The 20,387-nt window shown below is 42.6% G+C and overlaps 1 protein-coding gene across 4 annotated transcripts in view; it reads right to left on the minus strand.

Moving 5' to 3' along the window:
* The window catches only part of CDK5RAP2 (CDK5 regulatory subunit associated protein 2), a 181,320-nt gene that overhangs the window by 137,487 nt on the left and 23,446 nt on the right, over nt 1-20,387 (minus strand). For all 4 annotated transcript variants that reach the window (XM_079927833.1, XM_079927831.1, XM_079927832.1 and 1 more), the window contains exons 4-6: nt 11,549-11,659; nt 7,942-8,018; nt 1,624-1,747 (exon numbers count right to left, since the gene is read on the minus strand). In XM_079927833.1, coding sequence (XP_079783959.1) covers nt 1,624-1,747; nt 7,942-8,018; nt 11,549-11,659 — 312 coding nt within the window. The remainder of the gene's footprint in view (nt 1-1,623; nt 1,748-7,941; nt 8,019-11,548; nt 11,660-20,387) is intronic.

Genomic DNA, 20,387 nt, shown 5'->3' on the forward strand with positions numbered 1-20,387 from the left:
GAGACTAGACCAGCCCAGAATGCAGGCTCTACAGTCAGACCACCTGGCATTTACTACCTGGGTGACCTTGCGCCAAGTGACTTGGCCACTCTGTGCCTGTGTCATGTTTTTGTTTTTGTTCTTAAAAAGGGATAGTAAAAGCATTTACCTCATACGTTTACTGAAGGGATAAACTAAGTCAGTGTATGAAAAGGCTGAGAAGGGTGCCTCAGCCATGGTAAGCCCCCCATAAATCGTTAGTTCACTGCGGGTACTACAATTACCCTTGCAGGGCAGACACCACTGGCCTCATTTCACAGATGAAGCAGCAGAGGCTCAGAGAAGGCAAATGTCTTCTCCAAGGTGACAAGCTAGTGATAGAGCAGGGATTCAGCCCGGTACTGTCAGTCACGCTGCTACCCTAAAACCTGGGGAAGCACTTACTGGGAAAAATAAGATGACTGAACCAACAGATTAAGTGTCTTAGAAGTCTCAGAATTACATTTTAACTAAAGTTCAGAATTCAGGCTCAGCAGACCCTCCTTTTGGTTTCAGCTCTACTGCTATGACCAACACTAAGTTTCGCAGCTCTCTGAGCCGGTCTCGTCTGTAGTTTGGACCTAGGATCTACACACCCCCAGGGGGCCGATGTGAACATGACAAATGGAAAAGACCACTATAAGCTGTAAAATACAGTACAAATGAATCTGCTCTTTGTATCTAGAAGTGCTTTGTGGTGTCATTTCTCCTCTTATCTGCTAAGAAGAATCAGGGTTTTGGGTAGAGAAACAACAGACTTCAAAGATCAAGAATTAAAAGGAACTGGTATCACTCGATGACGAGCTTAATATGGAGGAAAGCTTTTCAACATCTAGGAGATAAAGTTGTTTGGCCAAGGAGCGTCCTGATTCCCACCACAGGCTGAGAATGGGGGGAAAGAAGAGCTACACACAGCGGCTCCCCGAGAGGAAGCAGGCAGTTGGCACAGGTGGGATGGTGGGATGGAGGGATGGAGGGATGGAGGCTGGGCTCTGGGGACAGGGGCTGCGTGGCCACGCATGGCCTACGAGTCAGGAAACCTGGCTCCAGGCTTAGCTGTGTTAGGCGGGTTGCCTCCCCTCTCTGGGCCTCAGGCCTCAGCTCCCTCTTCTGTAAAGTAAAGGAACTAAACTAGATAAAAAGAAGGGTGGTGTTGCAGTCAGGACACAGGCTGTAAAATCAGCTGTTGTAACTTAAATCCGGGACTAAACGTGGACTAGTTAGTATTTCTCTCTGTACTTCCGTGTCCTCATCTAGAGGATGGAGACGATAAAGGCCAGCGCGCAGGGTATAAGGGTATAAATTCCATACGCAAAGTGCCTAGACCAGGGTTGGAGCGCAAGAGGTGCTCAGCAACGGGGGGCTCTTCTCCCTGCTGAAACCCTGACAGTTTATGACAAGAGGAACAAAATTCTGCCCACTCGGTTACGAACCCGCTGTAGGAAACACATTCTCCTCAGGGCTTTCAGACTTGCCTCTCTTTTTTTTTTGGCTGCACCACGCAGCATGCGGGATCTGGTTCCCCGACCAGGGATCAAACCCACACCCCCTGCAGTGGAAGCACAGAGTCTTAACCACTGGACGGCCAGGGAAGTCCGGACTTGCCTCTTCTAAAAGGAGTATTCTCTTGGTTAGGAGCTCTTCGACCTGCCGCACCTTCTTCTGAGCATCTTCCTTCACCCGCTGAATTTCAGAGCCACCCCCTGCGGTGAGGCTCTCAACTGCTTTGCTGCGAAAAGAGGCAAAGGCATAAAATGCACAAGAGTGACAGTCAGATGGTGATTCCAACCGCTCCAAAGAGACAAAGAGTATTTGTTGGTCACTTCTCCCACAGACCTGTGCTGAGCTTTTTTTTTTTTTAAATTAAGATTTGTAATTCAAAAGCACAGATAATGCAATATATAAATATATCAAGTCAACCGTGCAGTATACCTTGAACTTACACAATGTTATATGCCAGTTACATCTCAATTAAAACACATATATAGGGGCTTCCCTGGTGGCGCAGTGGTTAAGAATCCGCCTGCCAACGCAAGGGACACGGGTTCGAGCCCTGGTCCGGGAAGATCCCACGTGCCGCAGAGCAGCTAAGCCCATGCGCCACAACTACTGAACCTGCGCTCTAGAGCCCACGAGCCACAACTGCTGAGCCCGCGTGCCACAACTACTGAAGCCCGTGTGCCTAGAGCCCGTGCCCTGCAACAAGATGGAGCTACCGCAATGAGAAGCCCGCACACCACAAGGAAGACCCAATGCAGCCAAAAATAAATAAATTTTTTTTTAAAATAAATAAATAAAACACATATATATGATATATACATATAGTTCGCATACTATCCAGTGATCTTCTTAGGGTCAACTCCTAGAAAGGGAATTACTAGGTTAAAGGATAAGCTCGTTTTTAAGACACTCGACAGCTACTGCCGAATTCCCCACCACGAAACTTCCGATAAAGCACACCTCCACCGGCGGCAGGAAAGGCAGGGCGCTGGTGTGACAAACCAGTGCGCAAGGAGCTGGAGACAACGAAAATAAACCTGCAGGTAAAGGTCTTCTGCCACTGGAGGGAGGAGCATCTCAAACACAGCACGACCACTCGGCAAGCACGAGCGGCAACTGAGGGCCTGAGGAGAGGAGGTTACCCGCCCTCCACCACCTCCAACATAACAGGCAGACTTCACATCGCCGGGCATCGTGGAACATTCTCTCTGCTTGACCAGCATGGTGGGGCTGGCCCACCAACACCAGACACAGCGCTACGACCACAGACGCCTTTCATTTTGGTTCTCGAAAAACAGCGCCGGATGTGAATTTGTGAGACACAGACTCAGAGGCAGGTCTCATCAGATTTCTAAAATGACTGCGGGTTTCCAGAAGGCAGAATGATGAAGGAGACGGCTCCACCTAAAGCTAGCTTTTCAGAAAAGCTGCAAAAGGGTAAGTCTATTCACCACCGGCCTCCCATGCCCTACGTTAAGGGTATATAACATTTTCCAACCAGGGGCCACGTGATCAGACACTCACATGCACAGGCCATGTGAATTTCTGACTGAGAACAATGCAAAGTCAAGAGGGCCATCCTTGCTGCCTGGAACATGAGTCGCCTGCAAATAAAGACTTTATTCATATCTTGTTTCCTTTCACCAATAAGCCTTCAGAAGGCCCCAGTGTCATGATATCATTTTAATGGAATTCAATGTGAACAATTGGAAAGAAAGAACAGGGGCTCTGAGGCTGAACAGATCTGCTTCCAAATTTTGACTCTATTATGTCCTCAGCGTGACTCTGGGTAAATTACCTCTTACACCTCAGTTTCCTCATTTGAAAAATGAGATGATTACCTCTTAGAACTAATGTGCTAACACATGTGGTGGCCGTAGCGCGGTGCCCTTCCTCTCTGATCTGAGTGCTGCCTGCTGACCTGTTGTCCCCGAGGCCACCGCAGCACTGGCCCCTGCTGCGCCGCTGTAGGAGGCCTCGTTCCACCGCCTCTGCTGGCATCTGAGCTGAGAATGGATCCTCTCTGGCCAGAACTAAGACCACCACGGTCACCTCCTGATCACTGCTATGAAACGTCCTGAGCCGCCACTCCCTCAGCTCATTTCCTGATCAGTACTGTCTGGAATTCACAATGATTCACAATCACTTCCACCACTCCTCAAGGGGCATTATACATGGCTGGAAGATTTCTGTACTAGAAGCTTTTCCCTCCTGAGCCTTGGACACAGGATTTTTCCAGTCCCAAATTTCCACTAACCACCGGAAATGTTTTAGCCCTTGGGCTTCATAGAGACTTCTCTAGAAAATGGCCCGCTCGACTGCCTCCCCCTCCCCCCGCCTCCACCACCCAGCACGTGCAAATACACCGGCTCCCTCCTATCAGCCCAGATCAAACATTTCTGTTTTGCAGTCTGAATCATATACATCGTCGAGGGGCTGACTACAATTTTTAACAAGTACTGGTATTATTCAGTTTGGCTGCACTTTAGTTACACCAATAAAATATATTCCCAATAACAAATGTTCCAACTTTTCATTTATCATCTTTGTATCTCTGTAGCAATAAAATTTATACTCAGCAGTATGGCGCAATTTTCCCCTACTGATGGAATTATTGTTTTTGTTTGTGTTTTAAAGCCACAGAGATAAAATTTACTCCCGACAATATGTCTGCTTTCGTTTTTAATGCCCCCTTACTGTAAGTGAGAAATACAAGAATAGAAAGCCGGCAAACTATATACTTACTCCAGAGCAAGGCAGAGCGAGCTCAGACCAGGCCAGTCCCAGTTCTGTCACCAACCTGGGCAAGACTTCCTACTCCTCTGAGCCTCAGTTTTCTTTCCACTCAAATGGGAACACTGGCTGCCTCAAACAGCTGTTGTAAAATCAACTGCAATAAAGCGTGTCAAGTGCCAGGCGCAGGGTTTGGGGCAAAGCAGGATCTCAGTAAACATTCGTTCTCTCCTTCTGCCCTTTCTCTCTTTACAGAATCTGGGGCAACAGATGAGATAGACAGCAAGGCCTAAGGAGAGGAAAGGTTTACAGAAACTGGTCTAATCCAGCTTTCCACCCAATACAAGACAGAACTGTCTATAAACACCACCCTCACTACCCTTTCTAACCCTCAACATTTCCTCTTGACTCTTTCCATTCTAATTATAGTTTTTTAGAAAAAGCAGGGGCTTTTCCTGTGACAGGTGCTGGGCATTTCGGGGTAAAGAAAGGCACCTTTAGCAGACGTGTGGTGGACAGGGCACCTAGCCCGTGGCAGGTAATTCTCACAAAGGCCCCATGAAGTAGGAACAGCTGAGAAGCCAAGACTCAGAAGCCAAAGACCCACCTACTGGCAGAGCCAACCCAGAGCCCCTGCCCCTTCCACTGGCCCCATCTCCACTCAAGTAGGGGAGCAGGCTCTTGGCCTCACAAGATGTACAGTCATGTTGGAGAAGTGAGAATCACATACAGGAAAATAAAGAACATGAAACCTAGTGTTAGGCTAAAAGTCAGGGACTTGAGTTCTAATCCCAGCTCTGATCTTTCTAAGTGATTTTGTCATGGTCCTTCCCGTCCCCAGGCCTAAGTTCCCCCCGCTACAAAAGGTTTTCCTAGAAAGTTGCCTAGCTCCCAGGATAATGATGGAATGTATCAATAAATGGATGTGAAAGCGTTTTATAAACTGTAAAGTGTTACATACACATGGGATTGCCATTATATGCCAGGGCAGTCTGTACAGAGGTTGAGGTGTGGACCACGGGCAGCCACGGGACTCAGCATAAGCCTTTATGGAGGGGAGGCGACAGGAAAGGCATCTGGGCCAGGAGGGGACAGGAAGCAGAAGAGACCTGCCAAGGCAAAGCTAGAGCAGCAGGGGCAGGACATTTTCAGTACCTGTGCACTACTGGGATAAAGTGTTGGTGGAGAGAAAGCTGGAGCAGTGACTTTCTTAAACAGAACCCCTGCCCTAGAAGGCATCCTGACATCACCCTTCCCACCATTACCAAGCCCTGTGGACTTTGCTTCCCAACCATCTCCCCAGTCCCCCCAGGCAGCTCATCACGAATCTCTTGCCTAAACTACTGGCCCAGCCTCCTAACTCGACTCCCTGCTTCCACCCTGGCTCCCTCCACAAAACATTCCCCACTCAGCAACCAGAGTGACCTTTGAAAAAACAAAGCCCTGATTGTGTCAGCTGCTTAAAACCCATGACTGTTTTCCATCTGATCTCAGGATAAAGACCAAAATCTCTAGTGAGGCCTCAAGACCCTGCAAGACAAGACCGAGCCCCCTAGACGTGTCGTATCTCCTGAGACCTGCACATTCCCTCCTCCTTCAACACCTTCTCCACCCTTTCCCCCTGGTCAAGGCCTACTTACCGCCAGATCCAATCTCATCTCAAATGCCACCTTCCCGGCCACACACCTACAGCTACGGACCTATTCCTGCTGCTCTAACTCTCCTAGCTTCCTCCCTTTCGCTCACAGCTCTTTTCCCAACTTGTATTTATATATCTATTACTCCAAGTATTCTATCCCGATCACTCCTTCCAGAATGTAAGCCCCATGTGTCTGTTTGGATCACGGCTCTATTTCCAGGAACCTAGGCCAGTGCCACACACGACAACTGCTTGATAAATATTTTCTGAATAAATTAATAAAGCTGGTCAGACCAAAAAGGGCCTTGGACACCAGTCTGGGCAGCTGGAAAATCTGTGCATACAAACACGGGCACCAGCCCCCAAACGCTCAGCTCGGTGCGCTGGTACTGAGGCATGCACGTGGCCTTTTTGAGTCCGGGTTTCCATGTGCACACGCCTAGCTAGAAACAAGTCCTCGCTGAGATCTGCAGCAGGCAGGGTGAACAGAGTAGGAAACAGATAGAATTCTGCTACTGACTTCTAGGCTTGGTAAAGTCAATTTGACTTCCTGCCCAGAGAACGATGTGCTTCCAAACAACAACAACAAAGGCAACCAACAAAAACAACGTGCTAAGGGAATTCCCTGGCAGTCCAGTGGTTAGGACTCGGCGCTTTCACTGCCTTGAGCCCAGGTTTGATGGGGAACAAAGATCACGCAAGCCCAGCAGCATGGCCAAAAAAAAAAAAAAAAAAAGTGTCAATCTAGTTTGTTCATTCATTCATTCATCACTCACTCACTCAGAAAATACCACGTGTGCACAGTCAGCGTAACTCAGAGAAGCCTGGGCCAGGGAACCTCTAGTCTACTGAGAGCCCACAGCAGTCCATGCCGGCTGCTGGCTGTGTGACAATAAAAGGAATTGTGTGGCCTGGCCCAGAGCAGCAAAGCTGTGCCCTAGGCCAAAGGCCCTATGCCCCTGGGCAGCCGTACCCAGCAGGAGCTCTGCTGCTAGGACAGATGAAGCGTTCCCATGTAAGCTTCCAGCCAGGTCCTTGGTGGGTCAACCCTGGGAAGTCTTACTCCTCTCTCACCAAGCGAAACTCAGCACACTTTGGTGCCTCACCCCGTGCCCACAAACGCCCTCTGTCACTGCACCTCCAGCATACCCCGTTCACAGGCTCACCCGTCTCCAATGAGCTCCTGAGGGAAGGGACATCTCTTCTCAAGTCCTCAGCGTGTGGCACACTTACGTGAGAAATGTTTACAAATGAATGAATGACCAACTGAGTCACAGACTGTATCCTCTGAACTGTGCTTGTTGTTCAATAAATATTTAAATTAATTAACTGATTGATTGACTAAGGTAATAGTTTTCAAATTTTTTAAAGCAGTAGAACCCCTCTTATAAACTAAATATTACAAGGGACCCTAGTACATAAAACACATACAAGAACGAGTTCCTCCGGCTGAAGCCCCACCCTCTGCCCCCCTGCCTCACCCACCGCAGGAGTCCTTCAGGTCCCCGAGGCCCCCCAGCCTTTCACAGCAATGAAGATGAAGGAGCTGCTGATGTAACTGACAACAGGGATGGATTTCACAGACACATGGCTAAGCAAAGAGGCCAGACACAAAAGGGCGGGTGCACAGTGTACGATTCCTTTTCTATACAGTTCAAAACCAGGCAGAACTAAGCAATGCGGATGCTAGCGGTGAGCAGCGGTTATCTTTGAGGGAGAAGGTAAGTTCTGGGAGCACAAAGGAAGTGCCCGGGGGGCTGGTGATGTTCCGGTTTCTGAGCTGGAAGGTGGCCCACAGCTGTGCCTGCTTTGTGAAAATCATCATGCTGCATGTACACTTACGATCGGTTCATCTTCCTGTAAGTATGTTACATTTTAAAAGTTTGTTGAAAAATAATTAAATAAAAATGTAAATTTCCTCGCGGTCCTCAGAGCCCCGCTGGAGAAGAACTGGCTTAGAAACACAAGGTTCTCTTGTACCGACGCACCCAGCCTCCACCACCAGAACCCTGGGCGACCTGTGAGCTCGCGGCAGGGGGACAGGTACTCACGAGGCTTTGAGGAGCAGCCGCTCTCTCTCCTGGAGCTCCAGCTTCAGACTCTCTACTTCCACCTTGAGCTCGATGTTCTTCCAGACAAGATTAGGAAAGAAAAGAAACAGTGTGAAGCACAGGACATCCGAATGCCTATAGTGGGAAACCTGCTTTCAGCACGGACTGGCTCCGTGATGCTCATAATAGACGGATATTAGATTCAAACCCTAATTAGCCTCTGGGCACAGGGAAAAGGGAATTACTGAACACTGGTGGGCTCCAAAGAAGGCCCTGGATTTCTCAAGGCTTGGAACAATTATGTAAATTTTCCAAGCTTCTAAGAGCCAGAGCATTCAAACGTTCAGGCATAAATGTCATACAAGTGAGGCTGATTTAAAAATTGTTTGCCCTCCACCAGGCAAGTTTACAATCAATTCTGCAGCTTGCTTTTACCATTCCAAGGCAATTACTTCTGGTTGTTCGCAATCATGCATGTGGTGGTGTAGCGGCGGGAATGTGTTACAGCATCAAAAACATAAAACCTGTGGATGGATGAGCAGGAAGCCACATCACTGCCTGTCTCATTTCAGTGTAAGATCTCAGGGTGCTCCCTTCCCAAAGAGCCGTGACCACAGAGGGCCCGCTGTCTAGAGGGGACACCACAGTGTTCCCCAGCCGTCTTCCTCGTAAGCGACTGGAACAAAGGGAGACACACATGGTCCTGGGCTTGTAACTCACGTGAGAATCCAAAGACAGACTCTTTGGCACACGGGTCACAACATGAGGCAGCGGGGAGAGATCAGCTTCACAAACCAGTCCACAGATGTACCCCAGACGGAATATTAGGTGAATTCATGCAGTAAAGAGGAAGGTCTGAGTGCGCAGCCTGCAGGGGACTGCTGTAAATCCAAGATTTCTCTAATCTTGCTCCTGCTTTATTTTAATAATTTATGCCAACTTTACATTTTATTCCATACTACATGTGTATTATTTTAAATAAAAATACCATTTCCGGTAAAATTTACAATCTCCGAGGACAGGTCTACCTCCTTTTAGCCAAGGAGCCCTGGGGGGAAGAGCACCCCTGACTGAGAAGTCAGCCAGAATGGAAAGACCACAGCCTTGAGACTAGAAGGACCTGGCTTCAAATTCTGCCTCCACTCCTCCCCAGGAGGAAACCGTGGCAAGTCAGTGGATACTCGTTTATTTACTCATTCCTTCACTTCACAGACATACACCAACCCCTGTGACAGGCCAAGCACAGGCTAAGCACCAAGGCCACCACGGTAGACGAGGCAGACGCAGGCCCTGCCTTCCTGCTCACACCCAATATGAAAGTGCGAGTGCGAGCCTGTAACTGCCCTTAGAAACACAAGCCCAGGAGGTCAGAGAGCAGGTGTCTCCTTTCGGATCCCTCAAGTGTCACACGAAAAACATGAAGCCCACCTGACATGGTGGATTTGAGGATTGAATGAACTAACAAATGAGAAGAGGCTACGAGACAAGGCTCAGACTGTGTTATTTTTTTCACTGTCAAACAACAGGAACTAAAGAAGTCATCTCTGCAGCAGAACTTTTTCTAGAAGAAACTGATCTTGGCATAAAGGACACTGAGTGACAGTGCACAATGTCTTCAACTGTGGTTTTGTGAAAACTGCAGAAACACCCTTCAAAGAGAAGATTCCTGTTCCAGCTCTCTGAAGGGCAGAGGGCTTCTATGTAACAGCTGATATCATGTTCTAAGTGCTTTGCTTTCTGATGAACCAATTGGCACCCCAGCCCAGCAAATTTAAAAGAATGGACTGCTAACAGGTCCACTAGACTTTTTTTTGCAAGCTCAATACTTCAAGTTATAAACTTATATACATGGCGACCATAGTGTCTAAACCAAAAATCAAGACACCTTATAAGCATAAAATGGAATATCACTATAAAAAAGAATGAAGAAGCTCTTAAACCACTATTAAGGAAAGATATTCAAGATACTGTTAAGGAAAAATGCGAGGTGCAAAGCGAACATGCTCGCATTTATGTGAAAAGGGGGTCTGTACACATGTACGTACACACACAGTGCTTGCTTGTGTCCACATAAAATTTCTCTGCCTGAGGAATGAATGATATTGGTTAGATCCACGGAATCTAGGAGACAAGGGTGGAAGAAAGTCTTTCCAGTGTATACCTTTTATGCTTTTTGATTTTGAACCATGTACACCTATCCAAAAAATTAAAATTTAAATAAAAGTGTAATTAAATCAAGTCATCTAGCCAAACAGTGGAAAAGAAGAGCTGAAACTGTGTAGTAGAATGAGGTAGGCAGACCCGGGCCCAAAACCCATCTCACACAGCAGCTATACGACAGGGAGCAAGCTGCTGATCTTCCCTGAGCTTCAGCTGCCTCTCCTGCAAGGTGAGGACCACCTCCATTGTACAGGACTGTCTTGAGAATTAAAACAAGCTGCTGAATGCACAAATGCCCAGGACAGGTGCCCGACCAGGAGTAGGCAATTAACTTACTTTGATGTCCTAACACCCATATTCGTTCTGGGATACACGATAATCATACTTGCATACAAAATATTTTCGGTTACTGGGTTTTCTTTAAAATTCTGATTGCACCACTACTTCCTTCCAGAGATAGGGGAGACCCTCACTGTCCTTCTCTCCCACAATAAAGAAAGAGAAATCGCGTCTTGAGGGACAAGGGAGCTTTTCAATGGTTGAAAAGGCCCAGAAGTACAGTACAATCCCTCTTCAAGACAAGCCCATTTAAGTCCATCCGCTAAAACTCAAGGAGAGTTCTTTTTCCTCCTTCAAAAGCTTCCACTGGTGCAAACTTCCGAATAGAAAAAATGGAAGAATTCTCAGGCCAAGGGCTAATCTCCTAGAGAAAGTCAAGAAACGGGCACTAAAATATTGTTTGTACTCATGTCTCTTCGAGAAAGCCAAGTTCTTTTTTCAACTTTCAGAACCAAGGTTTGTTTTCACGCAGAGACCTCCAGGTCAAGACTTGAGATAGGAATAGACTCTTTCTTCTGACAGTGATAAGCAAGCACACCAGGAATACAGAAGAGTCAGATCACAGGAAAAATGACAAGCCTACCTTCGGGCCGCCCACGGAAGCCCCAAGAAGACAGTGATGATCATTGTCAAGCGCTGACTGGGTGCTGAGGCTTTTCATCTGTCAACTCTTTTTAATCCACACAAATAACCCCAAGACAGAGGGATTATCACTTAACTCTGGAAGCAAGCCCAGAGAGCTGAAGTGACTTGCCTACAGTTACACAAGTTAGTGAGTAACAATAGGATTCAATTCCAAAGACATTCTACCATTTCACTGTCTTTGTCTAAATTATAAATAATGAGAAAAAGGCAATTGAGATATGGTAAATCAGAATTCCCACTTTAAGAAGAGAGAAGGACTCCCTTAAAATTAATCTTGTATCGCCTTTTGCTTAATATTAAGGTCATCCTATTATCTCTTCATGCTCCCTGTAATCAATTCAAATGAAGTGAAAGCAGTGCTCTCTACTCATGCCAACTCTGAGAACAAATATTAATCAAACTTCTGCTTGGAATGACTGTTAGAAAAGACACTGGGAATGGCGGCAAGAAGCGGGGCACTCACAGTTTTGTAGACGTGTTCAGTGGGGCCATCAAATTCCTGTTGCATCCTTTCCTCGAGGAAATAGATGCGGAGCTTTAGGTTAAAGTTTTCTTTCTTCAATTCAGTGATTTGCTAGAAAATAAGAACAGATGGGTCATCAGAAGTAAGATCCAAGGGACAATACCTGCATGAATCCCCATAGCTTCCAAGGCTACAAATGGAGTAAAAGCTTACCGTTGCTATAACTGTACTAACCCAGAAGTAAGAGCCAAACTCAGGACCATCTGAGCACTGAAATGAATGATGACTGAGTGGAGAGAGGATTCATGACTCCACACTGACAGTGAGTAAACAGGTAAAGAAAGAAAAGGAAAGGAAAAGGGGAAGCTCTTCTTTACAAAAGAAATCCAGTTAATAAATGTAGAAGAATAACAGGAAGAGAAAATCACCCTTATACAACTGCTGTGGCAATAACTGACTCAGGCAGGAATCATCAATGCGTAAAGGGTCAGGTGAAAGAACACTGGAAGCCACGATTTTCCCACTGTCTCAAGATACCACCCCACAGATGGCTTGTTATTTACAAAAGGAGAGTATCTTCACAATTTAGAAACCTACTAGACACCACCCTAATCAAGAGAATGAATATATTTAATACCACCTCCTGGTGGAACAAAATGACATCTCGTGCCTCCTGAACTAAATCACTGAAAGTAAGCAATTGCATTTAAAATGTTAAAACACCTACAGTCTTTTTGTTTTTTCTTCTCGCACCTCACCATTTGCAGGATCTTAGTTCCCCGATCAGGGGTCAAACCCAGGCCCGGCAGTGAAAGCACCGAGTCCTAACCACTGGACCGCCAGGGAACTCCCAAAATGCCTACAACCTTTAACTTGCGTCTAATCAAGAGTTGTCAATCAAACAAATCCAAATTGAAAGACATTCTACAAACAACGGGCCTGGACTCTTCAAAAATTTTAATGACAATCTTAAGGCAAAAATGGCTGGGGGACTCTTCTAAATAAGTGGAAGTAATAGAGGCCTGACTACTACGTACAGTGAAATCATATAGTGAATCTTGAAATTTTTTTAAGCTCTATGGAGATAACTGGGGGAATCTGAATAACAATTTTATATAAGGTAAGAGTATTATGATTTTGTAGGAGAATATCCTATGTAAGAGATACATGCTGAAGTACTTAAGGGTGCTGTCACATGCCTGCAACTAGCTCTCTAATAAGTGGGGAGGGAGGGAAAAAAAAGAGATAAAGCAGATGTAGCAAAATATTAATTGATAAATCTAGATGAAGAATATATGGTTGTTTGTTGTACTATTTTGCAACTTTTCCATAAGTTTAAGATTTGTTAAAATTAAAAGTTGGAAATTAAAAAAAAAACAGATTAAGAAAACTAGTATTTACCAAGACCCTGCTATGTAAGAGACACTGAGCTTAGGTAATTTAAATACAATATCTGCACCCCTAAAACAACTCTGAGAGCAGATTACCCCCGCTATACACATGATCAAAAATCACATAACCAGTGGAAAAGCTGAGATTCATATCCTGCCCTGTCTGGCTCCAGTGACTATGATGTGTCAAGTAAACCTCACTGCCTACAGAAAACACCTGATTTACTTGTGTGTAACATCCAGCAAGCTTTCTAAAGCAGGTTAACCTAACTCCAAGAACAGAAATTAGCATACACACTAAAGCTACTTATATATTCACTTTTTTTTTTTTTTGCATCATGCGGGCCTCTCACTGTTGTGGCCTCTCCCGTTGCGAGGCACAGGCTCCAGACGCGCAGGCTCAGCGGCCATGGCTCACGGGCCCAGCCGCTCCGCGGCATGTGGGACCTTCCTGGACCGGGGCACGAACCTGCATCCCCTGCATCGGCAGGTGGACTCTCAACCACTGCGCCACCAGGGAAGCCCTATGTTCACTTTTTTGATAATTTATTGAACCGTTCTCACGTGATTTAAACGTGCTCCTACATGTATGTTACAGTTCATTTTTCACATTTTTGAAAGTCAACAGTCCATGGTTATAAGTAAATTATGATATGGCCACTCAACAGAATCTTATGGAGCCACTAAAAAGAATAAGAGATCACTCTGTGTACTCAAAGGAAGTTATCAAGACACACTGTTAAACAAAAACACTATGGTATAGAATATTATATGTGGCAGGCTACCATTGTAAAAAGTAAGGGGAAGATATGCTTACTTGCTTGATATAAATGGTATATATCTGGAAGTATATGCTATATAACCTTTTGAATTTTTTTAGTATAAATTTCCTAACAAAAAATAACTTAAAAATAATATTAGATGAAGGCATCCTTTTTAAAGACTATTTGAACTGTGAAGAGACTGCTGATGATGTTGTATTAAACCCAGTGTGTCTGCCCAGGCCATAACTCATGCATCTGTTGTTCCCCTTCCATTCTCCAAGTCACTACTCCAGCTCAGTTCTCAAAGGCAAAGCAGAAAGATCAGGGGCTTTGGAGACAACACTAAGTTCAATCCTAACGCTTCTCATAGAGTAACCCTAGATTTGCTACCTTTCAGAGCCTCAGTTTCTTCACTTATAATATAGAGATAATACACTTTTGTCAGTACTAAATGAAATAAAATACTGTATAGAGGATGCCTAAGACAGGGTCAACAAAAGGCACAAAGAATGAAGAATAAATTATATGATTTGATTATATCAAAATGTAAGACTTCTAACTACAAAAAGACTCATAAACATGGTTTAAAGTCAAGTGATTAAGGTGTTGGCAAAATGCCAAGACATAGGGTGCACTGTCTTGAAATGAATGGCAAAATAAAGTCTCAGCAGAGAAACAGAAAACGTAGAAAAGAACCAAATAAAAATTTTAGAAATGGAAAATACAAAAACCAAATAAAAATGGACTGGATGGGCTCAACAAATGGTGATGACAGAATACTCAGTGAACTTGAAGACAGATCAACAAAAATTATCCAATATGAAAACAGGGGGGAAAAAACTTAGAAAAAAAAAAATTAAGAGAGCCTCAGGGACCTCTGAGCCAATACCGAAAGGTCTTTTTCATCAGAGTCCCAGAAAAATAGGAGAAAATTAGGAGAGTGTAGTATAAAAAAAAAAATTGAAGAAATACAACTTAGAACTTTCCAACTTTTGAAAAAGGCATAAAACATACAGACTAAAGAGGCTTATCAAACACCAAACAGGATAAGTTCAAAGAAATTCACACCTAGCAACCACTGAAAAATAAAGACAAAAAACATAAAACAAACAAAAACTCTTGAAAGCAGCCAGAGAAAAATGACACATTTATGAGGAACAAAGATTCAAATAACAGCAGATTTCTCAGTCAAAACCATAGAGGCCAGAGGGCAGTGGAACAATATTATTAAAATGCTGAAAGAAACTGTCGTGCTAGAATTCTTAAGCAGTGAAGGTAAAATGAAGACATTCTCAAATGAAGGAGAACCAAGTGAATCCACTGCCAGAAGATCTGCTCTAAAAGAAATGCTAAAGGAAGTTCTTCAGACCAAAGGGAAGTGATACTACAGAGAGAGATGGAAACTTCAGAAATGAAGGAAGAGGAAGAGAGAAGGAAGGAAGAGAAAAGCAAATGGTAGTAAATCAACTATACTTCAATTTTTAAAAAATGATAACTATCTAGATAACTATCTAGAAGAACAGTAGAAATGAAAACACCTCAAGTTCTTTAAAACATTTACGACAGTAAAGCAAAAGTTAAAACATAGTCTGGTGGTATTTTCAATGTTTTTGGATATAAAATATACTGGGGATAGGTGTGGCAACGTTTTTACATTTCACTTATGGTGAAATGAAAAGTTCCTATAATCTCTAAAGCAACCACTAAAAATTCTTTAATGTTTTAAAATAAACTATACAAAGAGATATGTTCAAAAACTCAATAGATAAATTTAGATGAAACAGTAAAATAATTCTAATAATCCAAAAGAAGATTTAAAAGGGGAAACAGAAGAATCAAAAACAGAAGAAACAGGGCTTCCCTGGTGGCGCGGTGGTTGCGAGTCCGCCTGCCGATGCAGGGGACACAGGTTCGTGCCCCGGTCCAGGAAGATCCCACATGCCACGGAGCGGCTGGCCCCGTGAGCCATGGCCGCTGAGCCTGCGCGTCCAGAGCCTGTGCTCCGCAACGGGAGAGGCCACAACAGGGAGAGGCCCGCGTACCGCAAAAAAAAAAAACAGAAGAAACAACAGAAAACAAGTAAGAAAATGGTGGGCCTAAATTAAAATACATTGATATATGTTAAATGTAAATGATATACACAACAATTAAAATACAGAGGTTATGTGAATAGATAAAAAACCCAAAGCTGTATACAAGAAACCCACTTCAAATATGATAGAGGTAGATTAAAAATAAAAGTTAGAAAAAGATGTACCATGCAAACACTAATTAAAAGAAAGCTGGAATGGTTATTCATATCTGAGAAAAGTATTCAGGCATAAAAGGGACATTACATAATAATGAAAAATAACAATCCTAATTGTGTATGTACCTAACATTACAGCCTCAAATTCATGAAGCAAAAACTGATAGAATTGAAAGGAGAAATGAACAAATCCACAATTATTGTTTGAGACATCAATACTCATCTCTCAAAGAAAAAATAGACCAAAAAAGTAAACAAAATATAAAAATGCTGAGCAACACCATCAACCAACTAGATCTGATTTACACTTATAAAATACTCTAGGGATTCCCCTGGTGGCTCAGTGATTGAGAATCCACCTGCCAATGCAGGGGACACAGGTTCAAGCCCTGGTCCAGGAAGATCCCACATGCTGCGGAGCAACTAAGCCCGTGCGCCACAACTACTGAGCCTGTGCTCCAGAGCGCATGAGCCACAGCTACTGAGCCCATGTGCCACAACTACTGAAGCCCGCACGCCTAGAGCCCGTGCTCCGCAACGAGAAGCCACCACAATGAGAAGCCCGCACACCACAACGAAGAGTATTCCCCACTCACCGCAACCAGAGAAAGCCCGTGCGCAGCAACAAAGACCCAACACAGCCAAAAATAAATAAATTTATAAAAATACTCTACCCAGCAACTCAAGTGAACGTGGAACAGTTCCCAAGATATCCTGGCTCATAAAACAAACCTTAACAAATTTAAAAGAACTAAAATCAAACTATATTCCCTTACCATAATGGACATAAACTAGGAATCAATAACAAAGAAAACTGGAAAATTCCCAAGTACTTAGAAATTAAATAGCACATTTCTAAACAATCCATGGGTAAAAGAGAAAAATCAAAAGATATTTTGAATAAATGAAAATGAAAATAAATCAAAATTTGTAGGATGCAGTTAGAGTAATATTTAGAGGGAAATTTATATTATTAAATACTTTGGAAAAGAAGAAATATATACCTATTATATATAAAGTAGATAACTAATAAGGACATACTGTATAGCACAGGGAACTCTACTCAATACTCTGTATTCCTATATGGGAAAAGAATCTAAAAGAGTGGATATATGTATATGTATAACTGATTCACTTTGCTGTACAGCGGAAACTAACCCAACATTGTAAATCAACTATACTCCAATAAAAATTTTTTTAAAAAGGAAGAAATATCTCAAATCAATAATCTAAGCTTCTATTTTAAGAAACCATGAAGAGAGCAAAATAAACCCAAAGCAAAAAGAATGAAGGATATAATAAACATAAGAGCAGAAATCAATGAAATGGAAAAGAGAAAAACAATAGGGAAAAATCAATTTAAAAAGGAGATATGGGGATATATGTATATGTAGAGCTGATTCATTTTGTTATAAAGCAGAAACTAACACACCACTGCAAAGCAATTATACTCCAGTAAAGATGTTAAAAAAAAAAAGATAGCTCTTTTCAAATGATCAATGAAACTCATACCTCTAGCAAGACTGGCAAAAAAAAAAAGACATAAATTACCAATATCAAGAATGAAAGAGGAGTTATCATTACAGATCCCACAGTAATTAAAAGGATAATATGAAAATAATGCATACAAAGCTATGCATGGAAATTGGAGAACTTAGATGAAATAACACAATTCCTTCAAAGGTACAAATTATCAAAATTCACCAAAGAAGAAATAAGAGAAACTGAATAGTCCTATAGCTACTTAAAAACTTAAAATTTGTAATAAAAAACCTTCCAAAAAAGAAAATTCCAAATCAAGATGATTTCAGTAGCAATTTCCACCAAATACCTAAATTTCTACCAATTTTACACAATCTCTTCCAGAAAATAGAAGATGAGGGAACTTTCCCACTTCATTTTGTCAGGGCAGCGTTACCCTCATAAAATCAGACCAAAATATTACAAGAAAACTACAGACTAAATCCTTCAGGAATGATAGACACAAAATACTCAACTAAATTTTAACGAGTTGGAAAAACATATTAACACATCATGAGTGGGATTTATCCCAGGAATGTAAGGTTACTTCAATATTCCAAAGTCAATCCATGTAATCCACCGAACTAAAAGACTAAAGAAGAAAAAATACATACGACCACATCAACAGAGGCAGGAAAAAGCATTTGACACTCAACAGCCTCTCAGGATAAAAATTCAGCAAACTAGGAATTAAAGGAAACTTCCTTTATCTGCTAAAGGATGTCTACAAAAAAAACACACATCTACAAAAAACATATTTACTTAAAGATGAAGAATTGAATGTTATTCCCCTAACATCAAGAATAAGGAAAGGATATCGGTTCTCACAGTTCCTATTCAACACTGTATTTGAAGTCCCAGACAGCGCAGTAAGGCAAGGGAAGAAAACAAAAGGCATCCAGATTGGAAAGGAAGAAATAAAACAATCTTTATTTGTATATAATGACCATACATATTAAAAAATCCCAAGGAATCTACAAAAACAGCTCCCAGAATTCATTGAGTTTAGCAAAGTCAACTTGCAGATATCAATCATATTTCAATATACTAGCAATGAACAATCAGAAACTGAAAATTTTTTAAATACCATTTACAATATCTCCAAAAAGTGAAATTTTTAAGTATAAACCTAATAAGACATTATATATGCTTAAGAGCACAAAATGCTGATGAAATCAAGACCCTAAATAAGTGAGGAGACTTACTTACCAAATTCATGGATTGGAAACCTCAATATAATAAAGTTGTCAATTCTCTCCAAATTGATCTATAGATTTAACACAATCCCAATCAAAATCCCAAGAGTTCTTATAGATAAAGACATGCTGATCATGAAATTTATTTGGAACAGTAAAAGAGTTAGGTGAGTGAAAACAATTTTGAAAAAGAATCCAGTGAAACAGAATACAGAAATAGACCCATACAACTATGGCCAATTGATTTTTGACAAAGGTGCAAAGACAATTCAATAGAGAAAGGATAGTGTTTTCATTTTCAACACATGACATCGGAACAATCAAACATCTATTTACAAAAAAATGAACCCTGATCTATCATACTTTAAACAAGCATTAAGTCAAATTAGATCACAGATCTAAATGTAAAACGTAAAATTGTACCTGTAAGGCCAACTGGCCCGAGGCAGGGGAACACAATCAGATTCACAGGTTGCATCAGACCGAAATTCTCCGGACCACCCAGTTCCAGAAACTGCCCTGGAGACATTCCGGACCACCCAGTTCCAGGAACTGACCTGGGGACTTTGAACCCAGCCCAGCCTTCCCGCCTTTCGAGGGGCGGGGCTAACGGTCCCCCAGGATACCCGAAAAGACCACCAAATAAGGAATACCCTGCACCCTCCCAGATTCACCACACCCCTTTCCCTTCTTCCCCTATAAAATCTTGCCCAACCCTCGCCCGGGTGCAACTTCTCTGGCCCCCTTTCTCTCAGACCAGTGAACCTCGCCCGGGAGTGCTCCCTAATAAAGCTCACTTGAAGCTTTCCTCTGTTTCGTGGTGCCGTTTGTTAAGATTCGACCTTACAGTACCTTTCAGAAGAACACACAGGGAAAAATCTTCGGGACCTACAGCGAGGCAGAGTTCTTAGCTATAATATGATCCATAAAAAACTTTTTTTAAAATCAATAAACTGAGCTTCATCAAAATCTAAATAAAACGTTTGCTTTGGAAAAGCACAGTGTTAAGAGAATGAAAAGACAAGCTACACAGAGAGAAAATATTTGCAAATCACAAATCCAAGACAGGAACTGCATCTAGAATACATAAATAACTCCCAAGATGTAACTGTTAGAAAACAACTCAATTAAAAGAAAAACAAAAAACAGGCAAAAGATTTGAAAAGAAACTTCACAGGAGAAGATATACAGATGACAAATAAGCACAAGAAAAGATCTTTAACATCTTCAGCCATTAGGAAAAAGCAAATTAAAACTACAATGAGATACCACTACACAGCTATTAGAATGACTTAAAAAATTTTTTTTAATTAACAATACCAAATGCTGATAAAGATGTGGAACAAATGGAATTCTCATACTCTGCTGATGGGAATGCAAAATGGCACAATCACTCTGGAGGACAGTTTGGCGGTTTCTTACCAAAAAAAAAAAAACTACACTTACCATATGACCCAGCAATCCCAGTCCTAGGTATTTTCCCTAGAGAAACAAAAACCTATGTCCACACAAAAAAAACTTACACAGGAATGTTTACTGCAGCTTTATTAATAACCACCAAAACATGGAAAGAACCTGAATGTTCTTCAAAGGGTGAATGAATAAAGTGTACATCCATATGATGGAAAAATATTCAACTACAGCGATAAACGACAACATGAATGAACTTCAAAGATATCATGGTGAGGAAAAGAAGCTAGCCTCAAAGATTACATACTG

The sequence above is a fragment of the Stenella coeruleoalba genome, assembly GCF_951394435.1.
Source record: "Stenella coeruleoalba genome assembly, chromosome: 7".
NCBI lineage: Eukaryota > Metazoa > Chordata > Mammalia > Artiodactyla > Delphinidae > Stenella > Stenella coeruleoalba.